The sequence below is a fragment of the Haliaeetus leucocephalus genome, unplaced genomic scaffold, assembly GCF_000737465.1.
Source record: "Haliaeetus leucocephalus isolate CR32 unplaced genomic scaffold, Haliaeetus_leucocephalus-4.0 Scaffold473, whole genome shotgun sequence".
NCBI lineage: Eukaryota > Metazoa > Chordata > Aves > Accipitriformes > Accipitridae > Haliaeetus > Haliaeetus leucocephalus.
In genome coordinates, this window is record NW_010972909.1 from 3,177,914 (window position 1) to 3,202,712 (window position 24,799).

At 40.6% G+C, this 24,799-nt stretch overlaps 1 protein-coding gene across 1 annotated transcript in view; it reads right to left on the reverse strand.

Moving 5' to 3' along the window:
- The window catches only part of LOC104836629 (potassium voltage-gated channel subfamily KQT member 1-like), a 504,398-nt gene extending 481,479 nt beyond the window's left edge, over window positions 1-22,919 (reverse strand). The window contains exon 1 of the mRNA XM_010575314.1: window positions 22,537-22,919. Within this exon, the coding sequence (XP_010573616.1) occupies window positions 22,537-22,919 (383 nt within the window). The remainder of the gene's footprint in view (window positions 1-22,536) is intronic.
- Window positions 22,920-24,799: the final 1,880 nt, after the last annotated feature.

Consider the following 24,799-nt stretch of genomic DNA (forward strand, 5'->3'; position numbering starts at 1 on the left):
GCAGGGACAGGTTGATGCCACCCTAACAGCAGAGGAAGCCCTGCCCCTACTGCCCACCTTGTGGCCCACTTGCCCCAAAGTCCTGTACATCTTCCAGTCACCTCATCTGTTCCCTTCACCTATTTCTGCCCCCAGGGGTTGCCATTTTGTAAAACACCATCCACCACTTTTTCACAGGCTGCCCTGTGACTGGCTGATAGCAACACTTCCCCTTCCTGTCTATGTCAGAAAGGGGTCAGAGCGGGACGCTCCTGCCTACAATATACCCATAGGTAGTGTGGGTAGACCCACATTTTTTATCTCATACCCCACATGCTTTCGTACTTCTCTGTGATTGGATGGTTGTCATTTTTTTGAAACCATCATACCCACATGATCTCAGACCACCCTCCGACTGGCTGCTCATTTCCTTTGGACCAGGAAGTGCTAATACAAAAAAAAATATATATACATTTTTGTATATACGTAGGTTTCTATATAAAGAAATAGATATACATAATATATAGACTATAGACTATAGAATTGTGGTGGGTTGACCCTGGCCGGCTGCCAGACGCCCACCCAGCCGCTCCCTCACTTCCCATCTTCGACAGGACAAAGGGAGAAAATAAGATGAAAAGGCTCATGGGTCAAGATAAAGACAAGGACAATTGCTGTCATGGGCAAAACAGATCCTACTGGGGGAAAATTAACCTAAATTATTGCCAGTTAAAATAGATTGGGATAGTGAGAAACAAATAAAACTAAAACATCTTCCCCCACCTTCCCTTCCCAGGCTCAACTCCTCTCTTTCATTCCCAGCTCCTCTACCTCACTCCCTCACACATGCCCTGAGAGACACAGGGGGACCAGTCTGTAATGCTTTGCCTCTGCCCACCCTTCCTCCTCCTCACACTGTTCCCCTGCTCCAGCGCGGGCTCTTCCACGGGCTGCAGTCCTTCAGGAAAAACCTGCTCCAGTGTGGGCTCTCCAGGGGCTGCAGGGGACTCTCTGCTCTGGAACCTGGAGCACGTCCTCCCCCTCCTCCTGCTCCTCTCACCTCGGTGCTCGCAGGCCTGTTTCCCACACTTCTTTTTCCCCTCTCACCTCACAGGCTATGCGGTGGTTTTGGCCTTTCCGAAATGCATTTTCCCCAAGGCACCCCAGCCGTGGCCGAGGGGCTCGGCCGCGCGCTGTGGTGGGTGGGTTGGAGCCGGCTGGAGCCGGCTGTGTCCGGTTCGGGGCAGCCCCTGCCTCTCCTCACAGAGGCCGCCCTGCAGTCCCCCTGCCAGCGCCTGGGCACCTACACCCAATGCAAGGATATATAATAGGGAATGCAGAATATAGAAAATAAATATAAGTACACGTATAAATATAGATGTGAAGCAGTATACTAATAGGCATAATATGTTACTTATTTACTCACAGATGCATTTTACACATACCTATACAGACACGCTATAGAGTATATATCTGTGTATATGTCCACAGATGTCAGGGAGCAGTGAGAGACACTCCATTAAAGCCAGGCACCAAGGGTGACAACAGCACAGGCAAGGCCATCCCCTAACTCACCAGGACGCAGATTTGCAATACCTAAGGAGGGCCGAGGTGGCGAGAGCAATCGGCTCCATAAGCCTTTCAGTGGTTTGTCGTACAAGGTGAGGCAGGGAGGCAGGCCAGCGTCCACTCAAGAAGCCCAGGCAAGAACAGCAAGGGACAGGACTCTAACGTAGGTCCAAGGTCTGTCCAAGGGACAGGGACTGGTGCAAGACTCGAGACAAAGCTACCTATAACATAGATTCAGGTTTAGTGCTTGCAAAGAACTACTTGTGTACAGAAACACCCAGAATACTGGTGGGTAGACTGAGCCAATATTCTTTATGCAGCACATTCAAACCATGACTAGAACCAGGGGGAAAAAGGAGAATGCTAATACCTATGGGCACACAAGGGCCCTTCAGCTTTCCTCTTCCTCTTGTAGGAATGCTTCAGATTTTTAGACTGCCTCAGGATCCCCAGGAACACTGAACAGAGGATAATGAACACTGAAAACAATTCTCATTCACATAACTGGTATGCTTGGTCTGGTCATTCACACACTGCAAGTCAACTGCATGTACGTGCTAACACAAGCAAAGAGATGGTTGTTTCTCAGCTGCCATGCAGACGACAGCTGACTTTGTTCAAGCCTAAAATTGGATTTGAAGATATAAAAAAATCCCGCTTCCATTCATATGGCTCTAGAAAGGCTCTGTCACTGTTAGCCACAAGTAGAGATTTGGGAAGGTTGGGGCCACCATTAATAACTGAATTTCTTAAGCAGTAGTTAGAGCTTGACATGTACAACTCTCTCTGAATCAAGTTTGCATTTCTTCAGTATTTACCTATCCTGATCCATGCTATTAAGACTGACCTTTAACATGGGTTATCCAAGTTCCTAATCAACTGACTGGTTTTTTGGATTTTTTTAGCAGCACCCATGGACAGTGGGGTATTTCTAGTTCCCTTTGAGCTGAAGGCAGGGGACAGTATCTGATAGCTGGTTATGTCACTGCTCCATTTGATACCTACCGTTGTGTGTTCTTGCGCTTAAATGGTATAATCCTATTAATATGGAAATATGCAAATAAGTTTTTGAAAAAATTCTTTCCTTGTGCACTTCAAGAGGCTCTAAAAGGCTTATCTGTAATGTAATTACAATTCAGGTATGAGTATAATTGTAATTCATACTAAAAGATAGAAGACCTATAGAATACAAATACAGAATTCCTAAAATAGTAGTAAGCATAAGTGTACTATCATCAAGTGTTTGTAACTGCAAAGCTGGAGGAATATTAATTGCAATCTAGGATTTATTTATTCGAACCCCAGTCGGAGAGGCACAATGCAAATTTGAAATACTATGCTAAAGCTATGCTGGTGGACGTCACTGGACTTGTCCATACCACCTAGTGGAGATTACTGAAGAAATTTTCAAGACAATACCACCTACACCAGCACTGTGGTGGAACCATCCATGTTCAGGGTTTTCATATAGCATGAATGAAACATAACTGTGATAATACAGCTCAATATCTGAACTAATTATTAGCTCTTAGGGATCACTTTATGATTTAATCTGGTGCAATGCTCTGCTAATTGGGCTATACTACTTCTTAGTCCCAAACTAGTCCCTGCGTACAGTATCTAACACTTCCATGCATAGGTACACTAACTCAGCTGCCATTAACTCAGAATTTTCAGTGCTGCATTCTACTGTATGGTATTGAAACTCCCTCTTTCATCTCTATAATTGCCAGGATTTTTCACTTACTCTTCTCTTCTCTAGAGTCTCAGCAGAACATATTAGGAAAGCCACACAATTAACACAGTATGTTTTGTAAACTCAGGAGAAAAAGTGACTTGGAAATTATCAGAATAGGAGCTTCAATATCTAAAGTCAAAGGGAAAGCATGATGCAAGAGACGCTGAAGCAAACAAGCTTCTTACCAGAAAGGTTAGGTTAAAAAAAAAAAAAAAAGAAGCATAAAATCCCCATCTTTTTTTTATGTGGTTGTTTCTTGAAACCAACAGTGTCCAAATTCAGTATTGACCCTTTTTAATAAAATTAGAGAACCAGTCATTACATGAAGCAAAAGTATACGCTTTTTCAGACTAAAGAATATGAATGAGGCTTTCGTTCAACAATATCAAGCAGCTAAGTTAGCACATTTATATTTAATGTTTCAGTGTTTCCCAAGGCATTTGAGCATGGCCAGCAGGTTGAGGGAAGGGAGCCCTCTCCTCTGCTCAGCACTAGTGAAGCTGTGCCAGGGGGACTGGGACCTAGTTTGGGGTCCCCAGTGCCTACAGGCAGGGACACCAGGGAGCGACTCTGGGAGGTGGAAGATGTGGGTCTGAAACTCCTCAGTCTCAGAAGGGTGTTAAGCCCAAGTACATGCTTTAGGTCCCAAGCAGAAGCAGCAGGAGCTGGTCATTAGCACCAAATAGAAAGACTGGGACAAACACAGCGGAATGATTTTAGGCTCAGAGGTGGCTTCAGATTGTAAAACCTGTTCTTACCTAGGCATACAGTTCAGGGCTGTTAATTCTGTCCCAAGGGTCTGACATCTTGATCTATTGGTAGAATTAATAAATAAATAAAAATTATTCTGCACTGATTTCCAAAGCGGAATTTGGAACTGTTCAGTATTTTTTCTGAAAACTGCTCAAAGGAGACTAAGACACCTAAGGAAACAAGCTTTTTGAGGTTCCTACCTAACCCCTCAAAGGACAACAATCTTCTAGATGCCTTCAGTAAACCTCCCCTGATGACTAGCCGCTATCTGGTTCTCTTGAACTCTGTTCCTGAGTGTGCCCTGCACCCTGCATTGGCCTTGCCTTAGCTGAGAGCCAGCTGGTAAAGGCCTAAGATTCAGCAGCGCTGTGTAAAAGAACAAGCCAAACCTGTGCCGCCAGGAGTAAAGGAGAGAGGGAGCCAATGGGGAAACATGTATATTATGCTTACTGAAAATTAAAATCTGGTTTCTCTGAGTCTGTTATATTCAGGAAGCTGTTTTACCACTTTTGATGGTGTTAACAGAAGAAAAATGTGTTCGTGGTGGGCATCTTAATGATTTCTAGTTCTTCATTAATGGCAAATACCCAGGGCTGAAATGTCTTTAGAAAAAATAAGGCTGAAAGGAAAAATAGATCCAGATAATACAGCTTAGTCAAGGTTAGCAGTGCTTTTAGCACAAGACAGATCTTAGCCACATTCTCATGATTTACCAGTTACACAGCCCATCACCCAATCCTGCTACTTCTTTCACTTCAACATACATAAGTTGCCGAGCATATTAATCAGCAGTTTTACTTCCAGCCTCAAATGTTTATCTCTTTGAAAATGGTGGTATGTTAGAGGGGGTACAGAGATCTGTCCAAGTCATAATAAAACTGATATATTGCTTTAATGAGCCGCTACACTGACTGAGGATGAGCCAGCCAGGAGAGGGGGCAAAAATCCCACTTTCTTCCCATAGGCAGTATTACTGGAGAGTGACACTCCCCCCAAAAACCCAGAAAACCAGAGCAAAGCCTTGAGAAGAGTCACTGACACACAAGCCAGCCTTTGTCAAATGGAAAAGTTGATAAGGAGTTTACAGCATAAGCGTATTGCCAGCATCCAACACTAGAAGAGTCTAGTGAATATGCAAATCTTTAGCCCTTCCTTAACACAGTAGCAGTGCTTTCCATGTAAAGAAAATGCAGATATAAAAGTAAGGTAATCAGTGTTATAAGATTCTCCTTTTCTTCTTACATTTAATATGAGAGGAGTACATTAGTACACAGAAGCCCTCACAGGCACTGAGTACCCCACTCCGTTGGATGCTGTGCTCCATCAGGCAGCTTCTTTGTCCAGACAGCTTTTATTTCCAACTAGCAGTCCCAGTGATGGGTAAATGGAGAAAGACACAAAGAGGTGAACAGACTTGTCCATATACCAGGATAGGATAGAGTGTCAAATGCATACAGAAGTTGGACCTCTTGTAGCTCAGACCATCCTCCAGTCAATATTCACAGGAACACAGGAACTTTGCTGGTCCCTAAAATAACCACATAAAACAACTCAAGCATAAATTTACCAAGCACTTCTTGAACCTATTCAGTCTGTTGGTTCTCATCTTTTTCATGAGACTGGTGTTCCACGCCTACCATTGTTACAGATCTTATTTCTAGGCAAAATGCATGTATAAAGGTATGGGAAGCTTCCTCTGAGTACAGCCCCTCAATTTCTTCCAGATCCCTGCCATTTCGGTTACCTCCTTTCAAAATCCCTTTATCTTCTTTTACTGCCCTCCCTAGTAATAAATAAAAAGCCAGGGGTAATTCACATTCTAAGTACTGTCTATCAAGGTACTGAGGATGACAGTGCACTTTACACCTTTTCTCCTATTCCATTCTAAGTTAAGCAAAGAGAAGAACTGGATATTCTTACATACCCTGCAGATATTATCACTACATCTTCAACCACATATCCTATTAGGCCTCAAAAAAAGAAGTTTACAAAAAAAATGAGAAAAAGGTGACGGAAAGTGCCAAGATGTATGTGCATAAGGATGTATAAGGGAGGACAATTGGTGCCATTTATTTACTAATAACTGTCCAAAGGCTATAAATACAACCTGCAAGTTTTGTAACTTCCAGCTAATTGTTGCTTCCCTCCTGTGTTTATGTGTTGAGACTCTCTCTTTTTCCATTTCCAAAAGACATATTAAAACCATTCAAAGGACTCTTTAAATATACTTGATTCATGGCAGTATACATTCTGGCCAGTGAGTGTCACTCCTTCCCAGAGAATAACAAAGGCATCGTTTTGCTAGCACAGGATAGGCTGTATATTCTATGGATAAAGTAGTATGTCCTCATACAAAACACATTTATTTGAAATGTAGAATCGTTGCTGATCACTTTTGGTCATAAAAGATCAAGACGCTTTTTGCAGGAGGGGAAGGCTTAGCTTCAGAGCACCTGGATATATTCCAGTTTCAATAATGTCCTTTCCCAAATCCAAATAGTAATGTAAAACCCTCCTGGTAATGTCAAGCAGAAGGTTTGTCTCTTTGTACACTACACTATTAACAACTTCAAGCACTGAAGTGCTTGCATCTAGTGACCATGTTTGTCACTCTTGTCAACTGCATGACACAACAGAATGATCCCTACAAAGCGTATGAAAGTGAAAGGTATCAGTGAAGACACACTTGAGACTGGCACTCAGGGAAAGGCAGGCAAGGACGGTATCAGCTCTAAGCAGTACTAGACTACCATACTGTGTTATTCCAAGACAGCTCAAAGTAGGGATAGATGGGCTTGAGACTCTTGACTTTGATCCCCCAAAATGAGAAATTATTACAGCCTGTTTATTTGACCCTGGAAGAGTAACAAGCCTGGCACAGAAACATTAGATAATGTCAGAAAGCCTGATAGTCAGCCTGAATGCCAGAAAGCACAAGGAGACTTTAGCAACTAATATCACAATGAGGAAATGAGTGGTTTCTTTGTCCAAGTGATAAAAAGCCATGCTAAGCAGAGGCAAAAGCAACAGAACCATAAGCATGAGGGCAGCTCACATGAGGCGAGGACAGATTAAGCCACAGTGAGGACAAAGTCAAAGATAACTGCAGACTAATGCGTGAGTAAGGGCTTTAAGTTCCTCACAATTACCAATAGCAATAACAGCAACAAAAAAAACCCAAACAGAAAGCAAGCTCAGTTCAAATGCAGTTCAGCTAGTCAACCAGAAAGCCATGAACTGATAGTAAAGATGTTGTTCCAGCAATCTCTAATCACAGCAAAGCTGTGGCACAGAAACAATAGGTTTAGAAAACAAGACTGTACAATTTGTATGGAATTGAATGGAGACACGTGCTGCAGGTATTGGCCTGTTGCACAGCTCAGCAGCAAACTGCAGTGGCAGCATTCACGCAAGTAGTTTGTCACCAGAGAAAGCTGCGCTTTATAAAAAAAACCACTTCTCTTACTGAGCCCACCTTTGCTGAAAGATACAGCCATCAAGTGTCCTCAGTTGTAAATCCTAAACCATTCTCAGTCATTTTTCTCTTTTATGTGATGGGAAGACCATATTTATCTTCCAGATAGGCAATTTATGTGGGGAGGAAAAAAAGCGTTAGTAGACATTAAAACTGCTAATAATTACCCGGACAATTGTCAAGGCCCTGTGGCCACTGATCTCAGCCTGTCCCAGTCCCCACTCCTAAAAGTTAAGATTACAGGATTAAATTATTAAATTTAATATTGCCAATAATAACATATTTTGACATATTGAAATTTTTATTGGAACTAAAAAATCACAAACATTTAACAACACTTGGAGGGTTCTTTATCTATCTTCTTATTTTTGAGGTTTTAGAGTTAAAACAGTGAGAGTTAAATATATATGTAATTAAATTTAAATACCTGTACTGTTAATATAATATTGATTCTAGGAATCAGTACACTAAGAAAGACGTAAAACAGATTCAGATTTTTATCTTGAATATCAAGATAAAATAAAGGTAAGAATCCCGAATAGAACCATTGAAAGTGTTATTAGTTGTAAACAATTTGGATGATGAACACAAACATACTTAAATAAACCAAAATAAAGTTAAGCTTCTTTACTAGCAAAGGCAAAGGCATATTGAGAAGCAGATGGCATTTATTGCTTTCTGTATCCAAAGGTCAATTTTCGTGCTCATGAGAGCTCATAGTCAAATTAAAAGCTGTGTATTTTTACATACCATAAAAGACAAAAGTGAGAATTACCTGTTGACTTCCTGATGTGTTAAAAAAAAAAATTAAAAATTAAAATGTCTTTTGCCTGTATGTTGCAATGACTATTTCAGAAGGTGTAAAACATGCTGATTCCATGACAGCAGAATTTGCTCCTGACTTCAGCTCTGCTCCATAACCTCCCACTTGAAAAATATAACCTTAAAAATAATACACTACCTGTTGCCATGGTCCATCTGAATCTACAGAGAACCCAAGACAATGGAAAGGATGTGTCAGGGCTCTGAGGGTACCAACAGGCTCTAATTGTCCTGAGATCCACGATCCATGAAGCTCAACCCAGTACTTTAGGTCTTCCCGCTAATGCCTCATCACCCGCTTTCCACCAGCAACCCACTCCTGGCCTGCAGGCATGGTACAAGGGCAGCAAGAATACCATGAGAAGCAGATTTTGATTACTAGATTACTTTATGGAAAGCTTCAGTACCTCATCAACTGGTAGGGCTACGGACCAGATTAACATTCCTAGGAAGCGGTGGACAACATGCACAAAGCTAAACCAAGAGGTTTTTACAAGTTCCCCTCCAAAACCAGACCTTTGCAAAGTGCAGGGACACACCTTGACAAGAAGAGGTGGGGGCTCTGAGTGCATCGGCAGGCTGTATTTGCTCTGGTCAGGCTTTTGGTACACTCAGTGCCCTGGCAACATGTGTGGTTACTTCCCCAATTCACCTCAGGCCACGTCTACACAAATGTTACTGGAGCTGGAACAGATACACCTGAGCTAGCTTTGCACCGGCTGGCCTGGGAATTGCTGATGGCAGAGTGTCTCAGCACAGGTTAGCTGCCTAAAATGCTAGGTGTGCCTTCTGGTCTGCTGTGGTAGCAGTACCTGCTCTAGCTAGTTTAAAGTGAGTGCATGTATGCTGCCATGTCCTGGAGCAACACGTCCTCAGGGAGCAGCTCAGGAAACCTGCAGTCCAATAGCTGTGCAATCTTGTCAGATGTTAAACAAAGCAGCGTTTCTGCTCTCAGCTTTCTCTTTACACCTAGCATCTTCCTCCACATCTCCTGCTCTCTACCTTCCCTATCACCACCTATGAGCACATTTCTGGCACTCTCTATTCCCTGTGCTGTCCCACAGAACCACACAGAGGAGCCAGACCTACACGCCAGGTTGCAGGGAAAGCTGGCAGAACAGAGCAACAGTGAAGGCTAAGGGAGCCCACAAGAGCATGTATTGATGCAGAGTACTTTTCATACATTTCATTCTTTCCATGAATAACATGAAGAAAAATTGGTCAGCAGGCCTATACAGCATTAGTTATTACACAGAAGATCCAGAACACAGAAACAAATATTTTTTCTAGTGTGTATAACCTCAGTAAAAAGCTCTGTCTTTCCAGTACTATCTATCAGCTGAAAGCAGTGAACAAACCAAGTCTCTCAGGTCTACTGCTCAGGCATGCACTTAACGTGATAATTTTCTGCTGGCTTCCTCCAGACTCTGTGACAGTCTTATACCATCCAGTCTTGAGTCCCAGAAGACAGGTTCCTCTGAGTGCAGGAGCTGCCTTGAACCAAGGCCTTCCCAATACCAACAGCTCCTTTTTGATGACAAATCCCCCAAATGCTTCTCCCACTAGCGAGGCTTCACATTTCAAACACATCTGTTCTTCCTTTTTCCAAGTAATCCGAAACAGAGGACCTAGACCTGAGATACTCTAATCATCTTGCTGTACAGCCTGTGGGCTGCTGCAGTCTGTCATCTCCATGAGGACAGAAAAGCCTGCTGAAGTGAGTGGGAATGGCAAGTACCTAATTACTACTCCTCACAACCAACGTGAAAGTAGATCTTCCCATTCTTTACTTGAAGTGGTTAGAAATTGAACTTGAAAGAGATAAGGGATAGTTTCTGATACTATCAGCCAGAGTCAGATAGACTGAAGATGGCAAAAGTAACAGGAGCATTTTAATGTAGATACAAAAACATACACAAAACCCCAAACGGTACTATTCCAGGCAGTGATCTTACAGTATATAATTTCCCTTTCACTTAACACAGGTAGCAGTTCATGGACACAACCTCAGTGTGAAGAAGCTGGGACTGCTCTCCCCTCTCACTGGATACGTGTGTCCTGGAGGCGGAGGCAGGAAAGGGCTGGAGCTGAGACCCTTGAGGTGCCATTCAGGACCCATGATTTATATAGCAGCCCCAGAGACAGGTTTTAGCCATTGCTGGCGATGCCCCTGCCATAGCAGTGGAGCTGCTTATACTCTCAGTGCACACCACAGGCTGTTGGAAGGAGACACGGGGTTGAGCTGGGTGAGTAAGTGGTATCTGTGTTATGACAAAAGTGCTGGAGACAGGTAGCGGAAACAAAGGCTAAGTCCCCCCTGCCCCCAAGTAAATGCACTCCCATAGAAACACACAATCCTTTTGCATCTTTTTCTTTAATGCAGTGGAACAGCATTTCCTTCTCTGATGTCTTTAAACCAGCAGACAGCGCATATTGCCTTCATATTTTTTTAAGGTTCCTATCTCTGTCATTGAGCCATGTATCAGAATGCAGGTTAGTTTTGACAAGTCTAACCTTAAAGATAAATGGCTTGCTTAATTGCCAACTGATCTGCAGAATCCAACAAGCTACAGCTCTGTTGCCTCTTAGGCAATCAGGAAACATCCTTGTGGATTGCTCCTAACAGCTTCTGGATGCTAAACATAGCTCTAACCAATGACCTTTTTAAACACACTGGAGAATAAAGAAGCCCTTGGGTGAGCGCCAAATTCCCTATAAAGAGCAGAACAATAGTTGAAAATGCGGTACCACACACAAACCCTTAGCAAGACTCACCACTAAATACCACTGGTTTGTCTTTACGTGTCACTTCATGTTTTGGTTTGAGAAACAAGCTGTTCCTCAAAACGCAATGGCAAAGTCTACCAGTGTTAACCTGTCAACAAGTAACAACCAGATCCTGGGTCTCACTAAATATTTCTGATTAGGTTTCTAGGATACTTATAGGTAGGGTAAGTGGATGGCTGTGAGTTTAAAATTGTTGGCTTGGGGTGAAAGTATTTAAAGCTTGTCATGTGGCAATTTCCCTTCCCTACCAGCTGCCAGTTTGGCTTTCTCATGTTCCCTGTTATCCATACTCTCTCCAGCAAAGGGCAGTTCTCTGTGCTGCAAGGGGGTGAAAACAGGTTGTGATGGTTTACTTGCTTGGAGGTAGTTATTTTACATCAACAGAGAACACTCTCACTTGTTGGTGACTGTTCAGTTCCTAAAGGGAAGGAGCTGATAAGGAGGAGACATTACCAACTAGGAGAGTTGGTCTACTTTTTCCTATCCTAAAAGAACTGAGGTGCTGCTTTCTGGTTTTTTTGCAGTCCTCTTTGAGTCTTTCTGTGATTCCCGAGGATGTCAAGCCATAGTTTGAGCTATTACTTCAGCAAATACTGTTTTCCCTTTCTATCATATAGCTGCTAAAAAGAGAGACGCATTTCCTCTCAAAATACCAGGCTTACTTTTCCTTCAGTTTTTTACTTTTCTGAAGACAGAAACTTACCCCCAATCACCTATTTGCAGACTTTTCCTTGCTCTCTCTTTAAAAGAGAAAAAAAGAAAAAAAAAAAGGTTTACTTGTCAAAGGAAAGAAAGAGGATTATCTGAGAATTTCTCATTTGGTTTTGGATTCTCACTTAACGCAGTTCACACCAACAGAAGATGGAAGTGCCATGCTTTCCCCAGACAGCTCTTGCTAACATACACTAAATTTTAGCATTTCTTGATTTCTCATAAATTCCTTAAGCCTCACGCATACAAAAAATGCAACTGATTTTTCATCAATGTTTTTAAAACATCATCCTTAAATCTGTTTCATGCATTAACAAATTTAAATAGGCAGTACTGGTGAATTGGACAGTTGATCAGCCAGGGTTAAAGGTTACAGATGAATGCCTCTCTGTGTCCCGATCTTCCTAAACATTGCTTCATTTTGGAGAGTAGCTGGTGCAACTGTAAACATGTTTCTGTTGTCCTTGTAGCCAGGGACAAATTCTGTTTAATAGATTAATTGGCCCTGAGCATGCTCTACTGAAGCCTACAAACACTCAGAACTAGTAGGTTAACTACAACACTGAGAACAAAATGATATCAAGTACTTTATCAAGGGTGAACTTTTTCAAGGTCGTACTATAACAATCTCATTTTCCATGGAAGACAGGCCTAATGAAAGCTCATAAAGGAGAAGTATTAATCATTCCTCCTTTTAAGTTTTGCATCAAATAATGCCATTTCTAGCAAAGACTATCTGTGCATGTGGGGGTTTTTTGTTTATCTACTGCAGATAAGTGTACTTGAAGTGTTGATATACGAGATGCTTGTGGGAATGTTATCTCTTGAACAACAAAAAAGGGATGGGTGAGGAGGGGACAAACTTTTAAACTGGTAGACAGAGATAGACTCCTTGGCAACCAAAACTAAAATAGTAGCTTTGTGGCCTTTTGGGCTTGCCAAACTTAATTGACTCTGCAAAGTTGTGTTTAGAGAAGAAAATATTTTTAGAAAAATGTGAGCTCTATAGTAAAAGAAAATCAACAAAAATTATTCTAGAAAAGCTATTGAAACCTATGCTCTGTAGTATTTAGATGCCTTGATCATGGGTCACTGATGTTTTAAACACAACCAGACATGTCTTTCCCCTGCTGTGCTCCTTCCTCAAAACTGAGATGCTGTGACTTACTTCACCATATGAAAGCCCTTCAGCTAGATAATCTCAAATGGCTTATATATGTCTCCAGTTTAAATTATATCCAAAACCTATTTTTTTAACTTCTTAGATAATTTTTTTTATCCTATCTACTGTTTGCTCCAGCAAGATGTGAAGCCAAAATGTTCTGTTTTACTAACACACTAGGACAGAAGAAATCCAGTTGCTTCAGCTGCAGTTAAATTACAAGAAAAAGAGACTGGATTGAGGCTAGTACGCCTAAGTAAATCTATGTGAAACTACATCCATTGGAGCTTCAGCTTTTTTCTTGATGATAGAATATAGAGTTGTCTAGTGGAGACCGATAGCTTTACGACAGACTGTTGTTACGGAGAATAAATTAGTTTAGCCAACAGAAAGTTCTTTGAGGGTCTCCGGAGGCATGGGCTGCTTTTTATTTTAAGTGGTTATTTTGTGGCAAGAAAATTAAGGAGACCATTTCCATTTTTTCATGCTAAAAAAGTGCAAGATATTCTCATTCCTGAGCATGTGCATGAAGGACTTCACTTTCTTCTAAATGGGACTATACTGTCGAATAGCCATGTGCTTCTAGAAAACATTCCTGCTAGTCTGAATAAAACCTCATTCCTGGTGCTTACATATTTTTGTTATCCAAAGGATGTTCTGACTAAGTCATAAAGGGAAGGCTGTCCATGTGCCTTTGTAGGCAAGCTTTGATGTCCCTCAGTTCTCTCACAGATCTATTTCCAGGCTCCTGAGGCTTGATGTTTTGTCGAAAGGTCTTGCGCTTATACATATGTGATCATACACAAATTAGAGTTGGTTGGAAATTTTGGTAAAGGAACAATTTTTTTGCTGAAAATACCAATATGTTAAAATTAGAAAGTAGTCTGGGAATGTGTTGGATTCAGCAGAACTGGAGAAGGAGACCAGACAGGTTTTAATGGAAGCTTGCCTAGCTTTGGACTCTACTAACAAACTCCTGGCAGGGAGTTTGGGCATATGTGACTTTGTTTTGCCTCAGAATAAAATATTTCCAGAGATTTGAAGCCCTCAACCAAAGGAAAATTCCACCTATAACATGGGTATACTGAGGATATCTGTTTTCAGTTTTTTTCTTCAGCTCATTCTAGGTTGCATCCAGAAATGCCTGATAGCCCCATTGCATGTAACATGAAGTTATCCAGCTAGCTCCAATCAGAAGTAACTAGCTAGTATATCTATAACACCTAGAAAATTTAAAAAGTAATTTACAAATACACACTACTATTCTGTATTTTTCTTGAGACCTTTCACCTGCATATGTATAAATTATCACAAACCAGTTTGAATCAATAGCTAATACCAATGCTGTTCAGATCACAGCGTGAGCCACACATCATACAAAAAGATCTCCCACTTCAAACCAACTTTCTGAATCAACTGCCCAAAGATATGTTATTTTTAAAACATCCACAGTTCCTATTAGTAATGAGCACTTCACATTTTCAAAACATTTAACAGCCTAATATACTTGCTGCTCTTTAAAGAGCACTAGGATTTGGATTTTGCCTTTTCTCTGAGTTTAGCTTGCTGTAGTCCAGAACTGACAAATTGCATTCATGCATCCACTACAATCACCAGAAGCACTGATCTTACAGAAACCTTTTTTTCAGTGCCCTCCCATTCCTAGGATTTAAGGTCCCCGATTCAATTGAGTGGCTGTATCTTCCACTAACGTCTGTGCTGCTATGTTGGTCTTTTTTGCTCTTATCTCCGTACGTCTTGTTATCAGAATGTCTACTAGATGTCCTCTCTTTCCCTGGGCACAGGAATCCAGCTTCCATTTTGATTCTATGTTACTAAGACTTTCTAGAAGAGACCTAATCCATTCTTTAAACATTCACAGTTCATCATCATGACTTCATGTGTTCATGATTCTGATACATTTATCATCAACCTTGACTGTGAGATGAAAAAATCAGTGGGTTTCAGCAGGTGATCTATGACACATGTCCACAGGGACAGGAAATCACTACCACTATTTACAAGATAACACCAACCTCTTTGCAGTACTCACATTAATTAATGTTTCTTAGGTTCAGTATCAAAAAAGGGAAAGAATAAATGCATGTAATGGTGCTGTGAAAATACATCCAGTCATAAGTTAATGCCAGCTTGATTATCATGAAGACATCTGAAACACTTTTCTTCTTGAATTTGATACCACGTGGAGTCCACAAGTTAGTGAGCAATTGTAATGTTAACACTAAGGAATATCCTTCTATTTTGCTGGTTTCTGTAAGAACAGAGGCTTTTTCCACAAAAGCATAACCAAATTCCAGCAATAGCACCATATCAATGCCACACTACAGTATTTGTTTTCACCATAGAAACAAATGGTTTCACTATAGAAACAACATTAGCCTGTGGGGACATTAATGCATATTCATTGCACAGTCTATTACAAAATTGAGCTTTTAGAATAAGATGGATTGAATTTCTTACATAAATGATGGAAAAAGTCATCAATAATTTCAAAAAATGAAAATAAAACTTACGTAGCCTGTGGCTTTGTGCCCTGTGGTTAGGTTATTCTGTGCCTAAAGCGAAGTACGCTCAAATCAAAGTTCTTCCTTAGGAACTTTTGTAACATCTCTCTCATGAAAAGACTCTTTGGTGCCAAACAATCTAATTGAGCTGAAAGTGAAGTGTTTTCATCTTTGTGGTTATTAATTTATCTCTCCTCTATCCAAATGCTTATTTTAATGAAATGTGAAGAAATCTAATATCTCTGAAATGTCTCATCCTCTGTCAATATTAGTTGAAACTTGCCAACTGGCTCAAAAGTTTTTGGTAAGGCGCTTTCAGACAGACGCGCTCAGACAGTGTGGTTGCATAGACCTCATTTCCTTAGGAAAAGAGGCTAAAAATTAGTAACTGTCCCCATGTATTTTTAGAACAGCCGAATCTTGGAACTTTACAGAATCCTAAAGACAATTCTGTTTAATATAAGTGCACCTCCATTAGCAACTTAAGCCATTCCACCATATCATCTAGTTGAACATGCAACCCTAAGCAGTAAGAGGAATGCTCCACTTTAATAAAATTAATAGTTATTGAGTTTCTTCCCTTTAATATTGCTCATCTTTTGGTACTTGAAGTCAGCATAGACAAGACAGCAGCTTAGTACCTCTTGGTAGCTAGTATATAGATGAAAAGTAGCTACTGTACTTCTAACTTGGAAAACTTGTCAGTTCAATTTCTGTGTAAAATGTCCAAATAAGTAACTGTTATGCTGGCAATAAACACCCTGAACATAATAATAATCATCATCATCACCCCTAACTTACTTACCCTTATGAAAGCACATCATGTCCAGACCTAAGCTGTGACATCAAGGTCAAACCCAGAACCTCTAAAGCAGTCATATGCTTATAATTACTCTGAACTTCAGTTGTTGCTCATGTTGGTCATATTACAATCACATCACTGGAAAAAGCAAAATATCTGCTTGCATTCTAGAGATAATTGTGGAAAGGACAGAAATTGGAATTTGACAGCCCCTTTGAGATAAACAGTTATAAATAATGGGCTATAGACTCCATTTACAGATAAAAACAGAAGCGAGAGAACACTATGCTAACTTACTTGCTACATTTATTTAGTTTCACTAACTAAGAGCTGCTACACCCAAAGAACCAAAAGAGATGCAAGCAAGTGCCCCAGTCATTAAAAGGAACCACTAGACCCTTATATTTTTGTCTTTTAATGTTCTTTACATCAGCAGCAGTTGTATGCCAAATAAAAATGGAGTATCAACCAGAATGGTGGCTCTTAACTTCTTCAATTGCATTAACAGAACCCAACTACAGCATTTTTTACATGAAGTTGAGGGAAGTAAAAAAAATTTGAGAAAGCGAAGTTTGAAGAGAAACAGTAATAAGAGAAAATTGCAACTTTTAATTTCTCCCAATAATCTGAACTCTCTCTTTGTATTACTGATGGTGACACAGACTTTGGTACACAGAATCTTTTCTAAAGGAAAAAGCCCTCAGCTGGCCAGCGCCCATTTTACAAACATGTTCTTGATCTTCTGTACTTTCCCTCCCAAAGTTTTAAGTTAGCGACATTATTGATATTGTTCATATTTTTGTAAGGATCATGCACTTTTTATTTACTCAACAGTAATTCCTTAGATGAGTTCTTTTCAACAAGCTGCTAGGAACATGTATGTATGTGTGCATGCATGCCCCTCTGTAAGGAAGCTGTGGAAGTCAGTCACAAGGAGGAGAGGGATAACAAAGCAAACTTAGGGCATATTTTCATATAGAACTGAGCAGACATCGCCATTCTCTGGTGGCAAAAAGGAGAGCTCTCCCTCATCCCGTTCCAGTCCTGGCCAACTTGTTAGCACTGGTTCCAGCACCATCAGAGCATTTGCTGACATGCTGTAACTCTTTAAGGTATCAAGATCTACTCATTTTCTTGCTAGGCTAGATTTCTGCCATTATAGTGAGTTGATTTAGCTTAGGAGGGCTACTGTGAGTGCCAGAAGCAGCACACATTATGCAGGAGACGTGTGGCCAGGAGAGAAGAAAGGAAGGTGAGAGAGGGAACCTTACCCTTTTGGTATTGGTAAACTATTATGCCAGCTCTTGTGAAACCATACTCTAGGGAGGACATTCTCCTTATCTTTCCCATGCAGTCAACAGAGATAGACAGCATCCCCTAGGAATGATTCAGAGCAATAGCCATTATTCTCTCTGAGTCACCGTTTGGAGGAGTTGTTTCCCCATAAATCATAAGGGAGCCTGGAGAGCAGACTTTGTTGCTAGGCAAACTCTGCATCTGTGAAATGTTTTGCAGTCAAACCAGGTGGTCTGCAGTACTTGCCAGATGATTTGCAGTGTTACTTTGCAATTATTCTGTACAATTTTATATGAAATTTAACAGGTGATTATGATACACTAGGTGCACTAAGAGAACAATTGTGGAGAGTACTTCAAGATGCTGTATTAGTGTATTACTAATCTGACAGAAAACCATCCACTTTTTCCTGCTGGGCTAGGTTTCTGCTGGCATAGTAAGTTGAACTGGCTATCCAAGGATATCCAAGGACAACTAGAGCTGGCAGAAGCAACCCGAACGGCTAAGGTGGAAGAGGAGAGCAGAACTGGAGGTGGTTTGTTAGCAATGGGCTATTAGATCAGCTCACCCCATCCCATGGGAAGTTACGGGATATAAAGACTGGTCTAACTTTTAAATGAGAGCAAGGTCTAACACTGATTTAACAAGTGGCCAAACCAGCACAAAATAAACTGGAACAGCTGCAAGTTCTCACTTAAAAATTCACAGTGTTACACGACAAGAAAGTGGCAGGCCTGAGAACACAATCTAAGAGTCCCTCTCATGGGCCTCCCTCTTGCCTTAGACTTGCCTCCCTTTTAAACCAGCCTGTGGTTTCTCTACCGACTGCCAGCAAGCCTTCCAGCTGTGCTAACTCCAGCGGTGATGCTGACATCCGTTCGCTAAGAACTGGACTGAGACCAACAGCTCCTTTTGTATCTCCCCACAGTCATTACTTCTTCTTCTTCACTATTGACTTGGAAGAGATTCAAACCAGTTGCCTATGGGTGAAAGGTTCCTTCTCCCATCATGAACTCCACTCTCCCTCTTTCCCGTAGCTTCCAGCTGTCATCTCCTGCCCCTTCTTCCTCCCAGTGGCTCTCAGAGCTTGTTGACCATTTTCAGCTGTCCCACAGTTCCAGCCTATATCCAGCCTTCTGGACTCCAAAAGCTGCTAATTCTTTTTTCTTTGTCCTTCCTGCTTAAGTCTGCTTCTCTTTGTTCTTGAACTAGCCTGCTCTTGTATTTCTTTTCCTCCGGTTTCAGCATCACTGGCACCAGTCCCAATTTCTGTGACAATCCAATCTAGCCTTCTGTCTCTTGGTCCCAGGTTCTCCTCTGTTCCTGTTTCACCAGACTCAGTGTAGCCATTTGTTCTGCTTCCTAACTTGTTAGTCCAAGTGCTACCCACCCAAGTTCCCTCTAAGTTTCTGGCTTTTAACTGAAGAATTCAGCTACCCAGCCAACAGCAGCTGAAAAGACCAAAATCAGAAGTCACTGGAAGTTCCAGAGAAATGGAGAAGATGATAGGACAAGGCAGTTGGACTGCAGCGAGTAAAAACAACAGGGCATATCTGAGGTGAAAAGGTACTATGAATCCACCTTGCTTGCTGAGATATAAGACCAGTTAGCCTCACTGCAAACCTGTGCAAACTCCGTTGGTTTCTTCCCTGAACCTGAGCCGGTGCAGCTGTGCAGCGCAGGGCTGCACTGTGATGTAGACATAGCCTTAGGCTGACACAGGGTGGCCTCTATCACTCACAGGACAAAATAACATATGACAGCAAGCAGTCACCTTTTCTCCCTGAACACAAGTGAAACCACACTTTTCTATTACCAGCCACCACTGCAGTGTGCGAGCACATGTGGGTGTACATATAGTGATCCTCTTCTTTCAATAGGCTTGAGTCACATATTCCCCACTTACTTACATTGTAGCACTTTGAGCACCTACACTGGATTCTGGTTTTGGTTTATGATCATTGCTACCTGGTGTCAACAATTTTATTATCAGGAAAACTGTCTGACTTCACCCTTCATCACTCAGTTCACGTGTGTGTGAACACAATATTTTAGCCAAATGAACACAATATTCTAGACTACAATTAAGCCATTTCAGTTGTAATTAAATGTATATATGTTTCAGAAACATAAACTCATTGCATAAATAAGTCTCCACTTCTTAGAATTAAACGATTTAAATGTGTGCATTTGCCAACTTCATTACCACACATAACTCATCACCAATACATATTGTACTTTTCATTCAAAAGATGAAATATGAGAGTTACACCCTAATATCTTAACATTTGGGTGTGATTTAAGCAAGTGCATAGCTGAGTTTAGAAATCAAATTCAAGTGCACACCCTTCTTTTTCTGGACTGAGGACCATATGGCAAACAGCTGGACTCTAACATATATTGATATCCAATACCTTACATAGCCACAAGAATTGGCTGGTTAGGATCCATGTATTGCTGTTGCATGCCACAGCTGTTTTCAAGCCCTCACCTCTTTCTAACTTGTCAGTGAGATCCTCCACTCTGTTCCTGGCGATTGCAGGAGTTAAGTATTTCACAGTACTTCCAGTGAAGCTGAAAATTACCTAAGTGAGAAGGTTTTCAGGACTGGGAGAGGGACTTCTCAAGCAAACCCACTCACCCCTCCAAACATTTTGTTTTGAAACCATAATTTTAGTCTAGAATATACTCCACTAAAATAACACAAATTCCAGATTTAACTAGATAAAAATAGTTCCCTTTTCTAACACACATTATAAAGTTCCTTAAGAAGCATGAGTTTACTCCCTTAAAAGAAACTTGAAGTAGCAGGCACACTATAAATGTTATAGGAGATGAGATTATCTTGGTTATTTCAGAATGCAAGAGGAAGGTCACCTCCTAGAGCACTTGCTGTTCCCTCGCCTTGCCTGTTTCTGGAAAGTTAGGTTCCTTCTAGCAGAACTGGCTCCAGACCAGAACAGACTCCAATCCCTCTTGGACAGAAACTTCCCACAAGTTTGTACATGAGTTATGTGGTCTTTGTGGCATATGAAGGACAAAAGGACAACGAAGGGACACTGCACATCCAGCTCCTCCAGGCTACACAAATATCAGCTACAAACTTGGAAGATTGGATTTGTTATGAAAAGAGTCATCATCATCATCAGATCAACTCTACATAAATTACCTCAAAACCACAGATATAACATGGGAAACTTTTTTAAAAATAAATTAAAGGTTGTTCTCATTATAAAATTAATTGTATTTGAGATTAGCACTTTATTGCTTTAACAATGTTTAACTTTATGATATTTAATGTTGTAGAGTATGTTCTTTCCAAAACAGAAACTTGTTATGTAAATGAACACACCATGTAGTTATTGCGATAATTATTAGGACAAATATACTTAAGAAAAAATGCTGGCCAAAACCTATGTTTTAAAAGATTCCTTTCAAGCAATCTCAAAGAAAAAACTTTTAAAAGAGGTCAATTTTCATAACTTTCATTTAAGTTAGGAACCCTTGTACTGTTAAAAAAGACTAAGAGTTTTCTGTTAGTAATACCAATATTTTCTCCAATTTTCTAGTGGGGTGGTGGTGTATAGATTGTTATTTTTTTATTTTATTTTAATGCCTACTGCAGGATAGAAATACATATTAAAGGTCAACCTTAGTCTGAGATAAAAGCAACACAGATGATGAAACAAATGCATTTTAGCAAGATTAATAAGTCCTAACCTCAAATAGTCTTAAATCATGACTATTCACATACTTAAATCTACACAAATTACATCTCTTCAAGCCTTAGGAATTATTATATACTATAAGCATAGTCCTTGAAAGAGGCCCTATCCTTTTACTTGGCAAAATTCCATGAATCCAAAAATCCTTTTAAAAAAATCCATATACGATTTTGAGGGGTGGAAGGAAGCAAGTATTAGTAAGACCATCTACTTTATGCCAGATAGAAGCATTATGGTACATTCTTATAATTACCATATATTTCTCTGAGCAGTTCCTGACCGCAGTAACTGATAATGGTTTTTCCAAAATGCAGTCAGGCCATAGAAAAGTTCATCTAAGACAAACAGAATAATTTCAACAATCTGCATTTCTTTAGGACCTATGCTAATTTTATAATAAAAGCAAGGACTTTTGGCTCAATTTGCATTCCCTATAGCCAGTAAAACTTCCTCTTGCCTCAGTGGAGAGCACTTGGACCCTTTCTACAGCTAAGATGACAAATTATCATTCTGCTAAGCAGCATTCAAAACAGTAATTGAGGTCCTGCTAAACTTGACAGATACCATAAGCAGCTCAAAGAAAACAGCTGTATTAATATATTAACCACTGTTTTACAAGGGTAAATGGAAGCTTTAATTTCCTCCTTGCTTGTACTACATACATGGTATAATGAAAAACTTTTTGCTAAATTTGTACTCATTACATGTTCATGACTGTAAATTAATTCCAATTAGTAACACTATGGTTATATGTTTGTCCAACAAATTACTTGTTTTGGCACTTCAGCACGAGCAAAATGGACTTATGAAAATGTGACGTATCTGATCACAGCTGAACCTTCCATATCTCATGCTAAAAACAGCAGTCTCTGAAGCTAGAACAATGTAAAGCAGCTAAAGCAGCAACAAAAACTTCCATGAGCATATAGGACTTCCCCTCAGAAATACCAAATATACAGTGTACATCTTTGAAGACAAATATCATGTGAAGAATAAAAAGCCCTCCTCTGGAAATGTTAAAGGATATAACAGCTGATCCTTTGAGAAACTGGCTTTTCCGTTGCTTTCAGTAGGATTACTCATGCAACAGGTTTTCAGCTTGGGAGCCCAAGTACTACGATTTCTGGCTGATTAAGTGGACAGTGTAAGATTTTTCTTACACCAAAGATTATGTGAAAATGTAGGTACTTACACAGTAAAATGATAGATAAAACACTTCCATCCACTGGGCCTCTCCAGGAAGTTGTAGACGTCTCCCTGCGTACTAGTTTTAGTTAAATAACGGCTATGGAAGCACTTTGTTGTACAGGCCCTGCGGACTTCACTTTCTTTCAAGGCTGCAGCCTTTGTGCCTTCCTCAGGGCTGCGGGGAATCCTGGATCCATTATTCACCAAGGTTTCTGGATCTGGTGCCACAGCAGAATATTGCCTGTTGCTTAAGTTCCCCCTGACTTCCAGCAACACTGCAGATTTCCTATTTCCATTCAGACTGCTAAGCTGGGAAGCAGAGCCTTGAAACTGTCCACAGCGGTTATACATGGGGTGCCCAACAGTTTCTCCGCTATCACAGGACATTCTGTAACAACGCACAGGTATGACTAACCGTGATCAATATTTAAAATCGTGAAGAAGGTATTGTATGTCCTCCCCACCCAGGGTGTTCTCCAGCAGCTGATAAGATGACTTTCTGCTGTTATCACGGAGCTTCTCCGTGACACAAGTGTGAGCTGTCAGGCTGTCACCTGCTGTCACTCACAGCCTCTGAAATTAAATCAGAAAAATGTATTAGACAATGACACATGCTAGACAGCAGAAGTAACAGGAGGCTGGGAAAGGAAAGAGCTTAAGACTTCTGGAGGAAGACAGAATATTAAGTTTTAAAGTTACATTTGTTAAGAAGGAAGCTTAAAACTATTTAAATAGTGCAACACCAGTACAGCAGCAGAGTTGTCTTGAGAGCTGATCCTATGTTACTGTTTTCAGCGGAGCAGTTCCTAAAGTGTCCTGATTAGAGGTGGAACTGTGAAAATTTCCTGGAATTTACAAACTTGCTGTTGCCCAAAACACACCTGATTGAGGTTTTGAACTTCAACACCTATATCTCAAGAGATCTTATCTGAAGTGTCAATGACAGAAAGATTTTAAGACTTGAATATTATTTCAGTCACCTCATGGGATCTGATTTTGCAGTCCATGGTATTCAGGAACAATTTTTCTCAAGTGTAAAAAGGAGGATGCCATTAACGATAACTGTCACTGGGAGGTTAATATTGTTACAAGGGAGAAGATGAAAGACTCCTGGCCTGACTCATTTTTCTTCAAGGCATTTAATGTTTGCTGCTAACTTTTCTACTCTCAAGCAAGTACCCAGAGAAAATACAAGAGAGAATAAGACTCTTATAGATCAATATATTTTTCATAGGGCAGACTTAAATTGCTGCTACTACACAGATACTAGCAGCAGTATTAAACATTTTCTGAGACTGAGAGCAGCTGTCTTTCTGAAGTGTCATTTTTTTGTACTGCCTCATTTCTTACAGTCATGAAAAGCTTCCTTATTTAAAATGCTTAGCTAAAATGAAAATATGAAAATATTATGAATATAGGAGAATATTAAGAGTATCATGAGAGGTGACTTCAACTTCAAAGCACTGCTGACGTTAATGCCAAAATTATGTATTTAATGTCATATTTTAATGTATTATGTTATCCCCAATATAATGTCTACATGCCTAGAATGTGCAGCTGACTGCTCCTCTGCCAGAAGAGAATCACACCCACATTTTGAGTTACTTTAGCCTCAGCAGAATAGAGTAATTTAGAAAGAGAATTTCAGCCTTCATCCCTGTTTTCAAATGAAGCTTATTTTCTGTTGTTGCTTAAAGATCCTCATGTGCAGGGAATGAACTCCCACTGTAGTACATCTGAACAGAGCCTGCTAAGTGATTCCACAAAATATTTACACGGAGTAGTGGACTTGTTACAACGCACTTATTTCTTAACACTGGCCATGGTAAGGTGGACTGATGCATTTCTACATTAGTCCTATAGCAGATAGAGAAATACTTCCTTTCCCTCATCAGTTCTCTTAACAATGAAAAGCTGGGGGGACCAAACATTAAAGTTAAAACACAAAGCCCTTCATCCAAGTCAATCTACAACAAGAACATAAGAAACACCCCACTGTATCATTCATTTTAGGCTACCTAGACGAGTGCATGTAGCAAAGGCTGGCTACCCAGCAGTTGCAAACAAAGCTACCTGAAACACGCTAGGCTAGCCTGCTTAATCAAAACAGGGGATCCCACACAGACATAAAGCACAGAAAAACCTGAAACCAGCTGGCAAATAGTACCTACTTTCTCTTGTCGCATGTCCTTCTACTCCTCCTCTTTGCTGCTCCCTCAGCTCCACACAAGAGTCTCCCTGGATAGGTGCAGGCAGAGGAGCTGCTG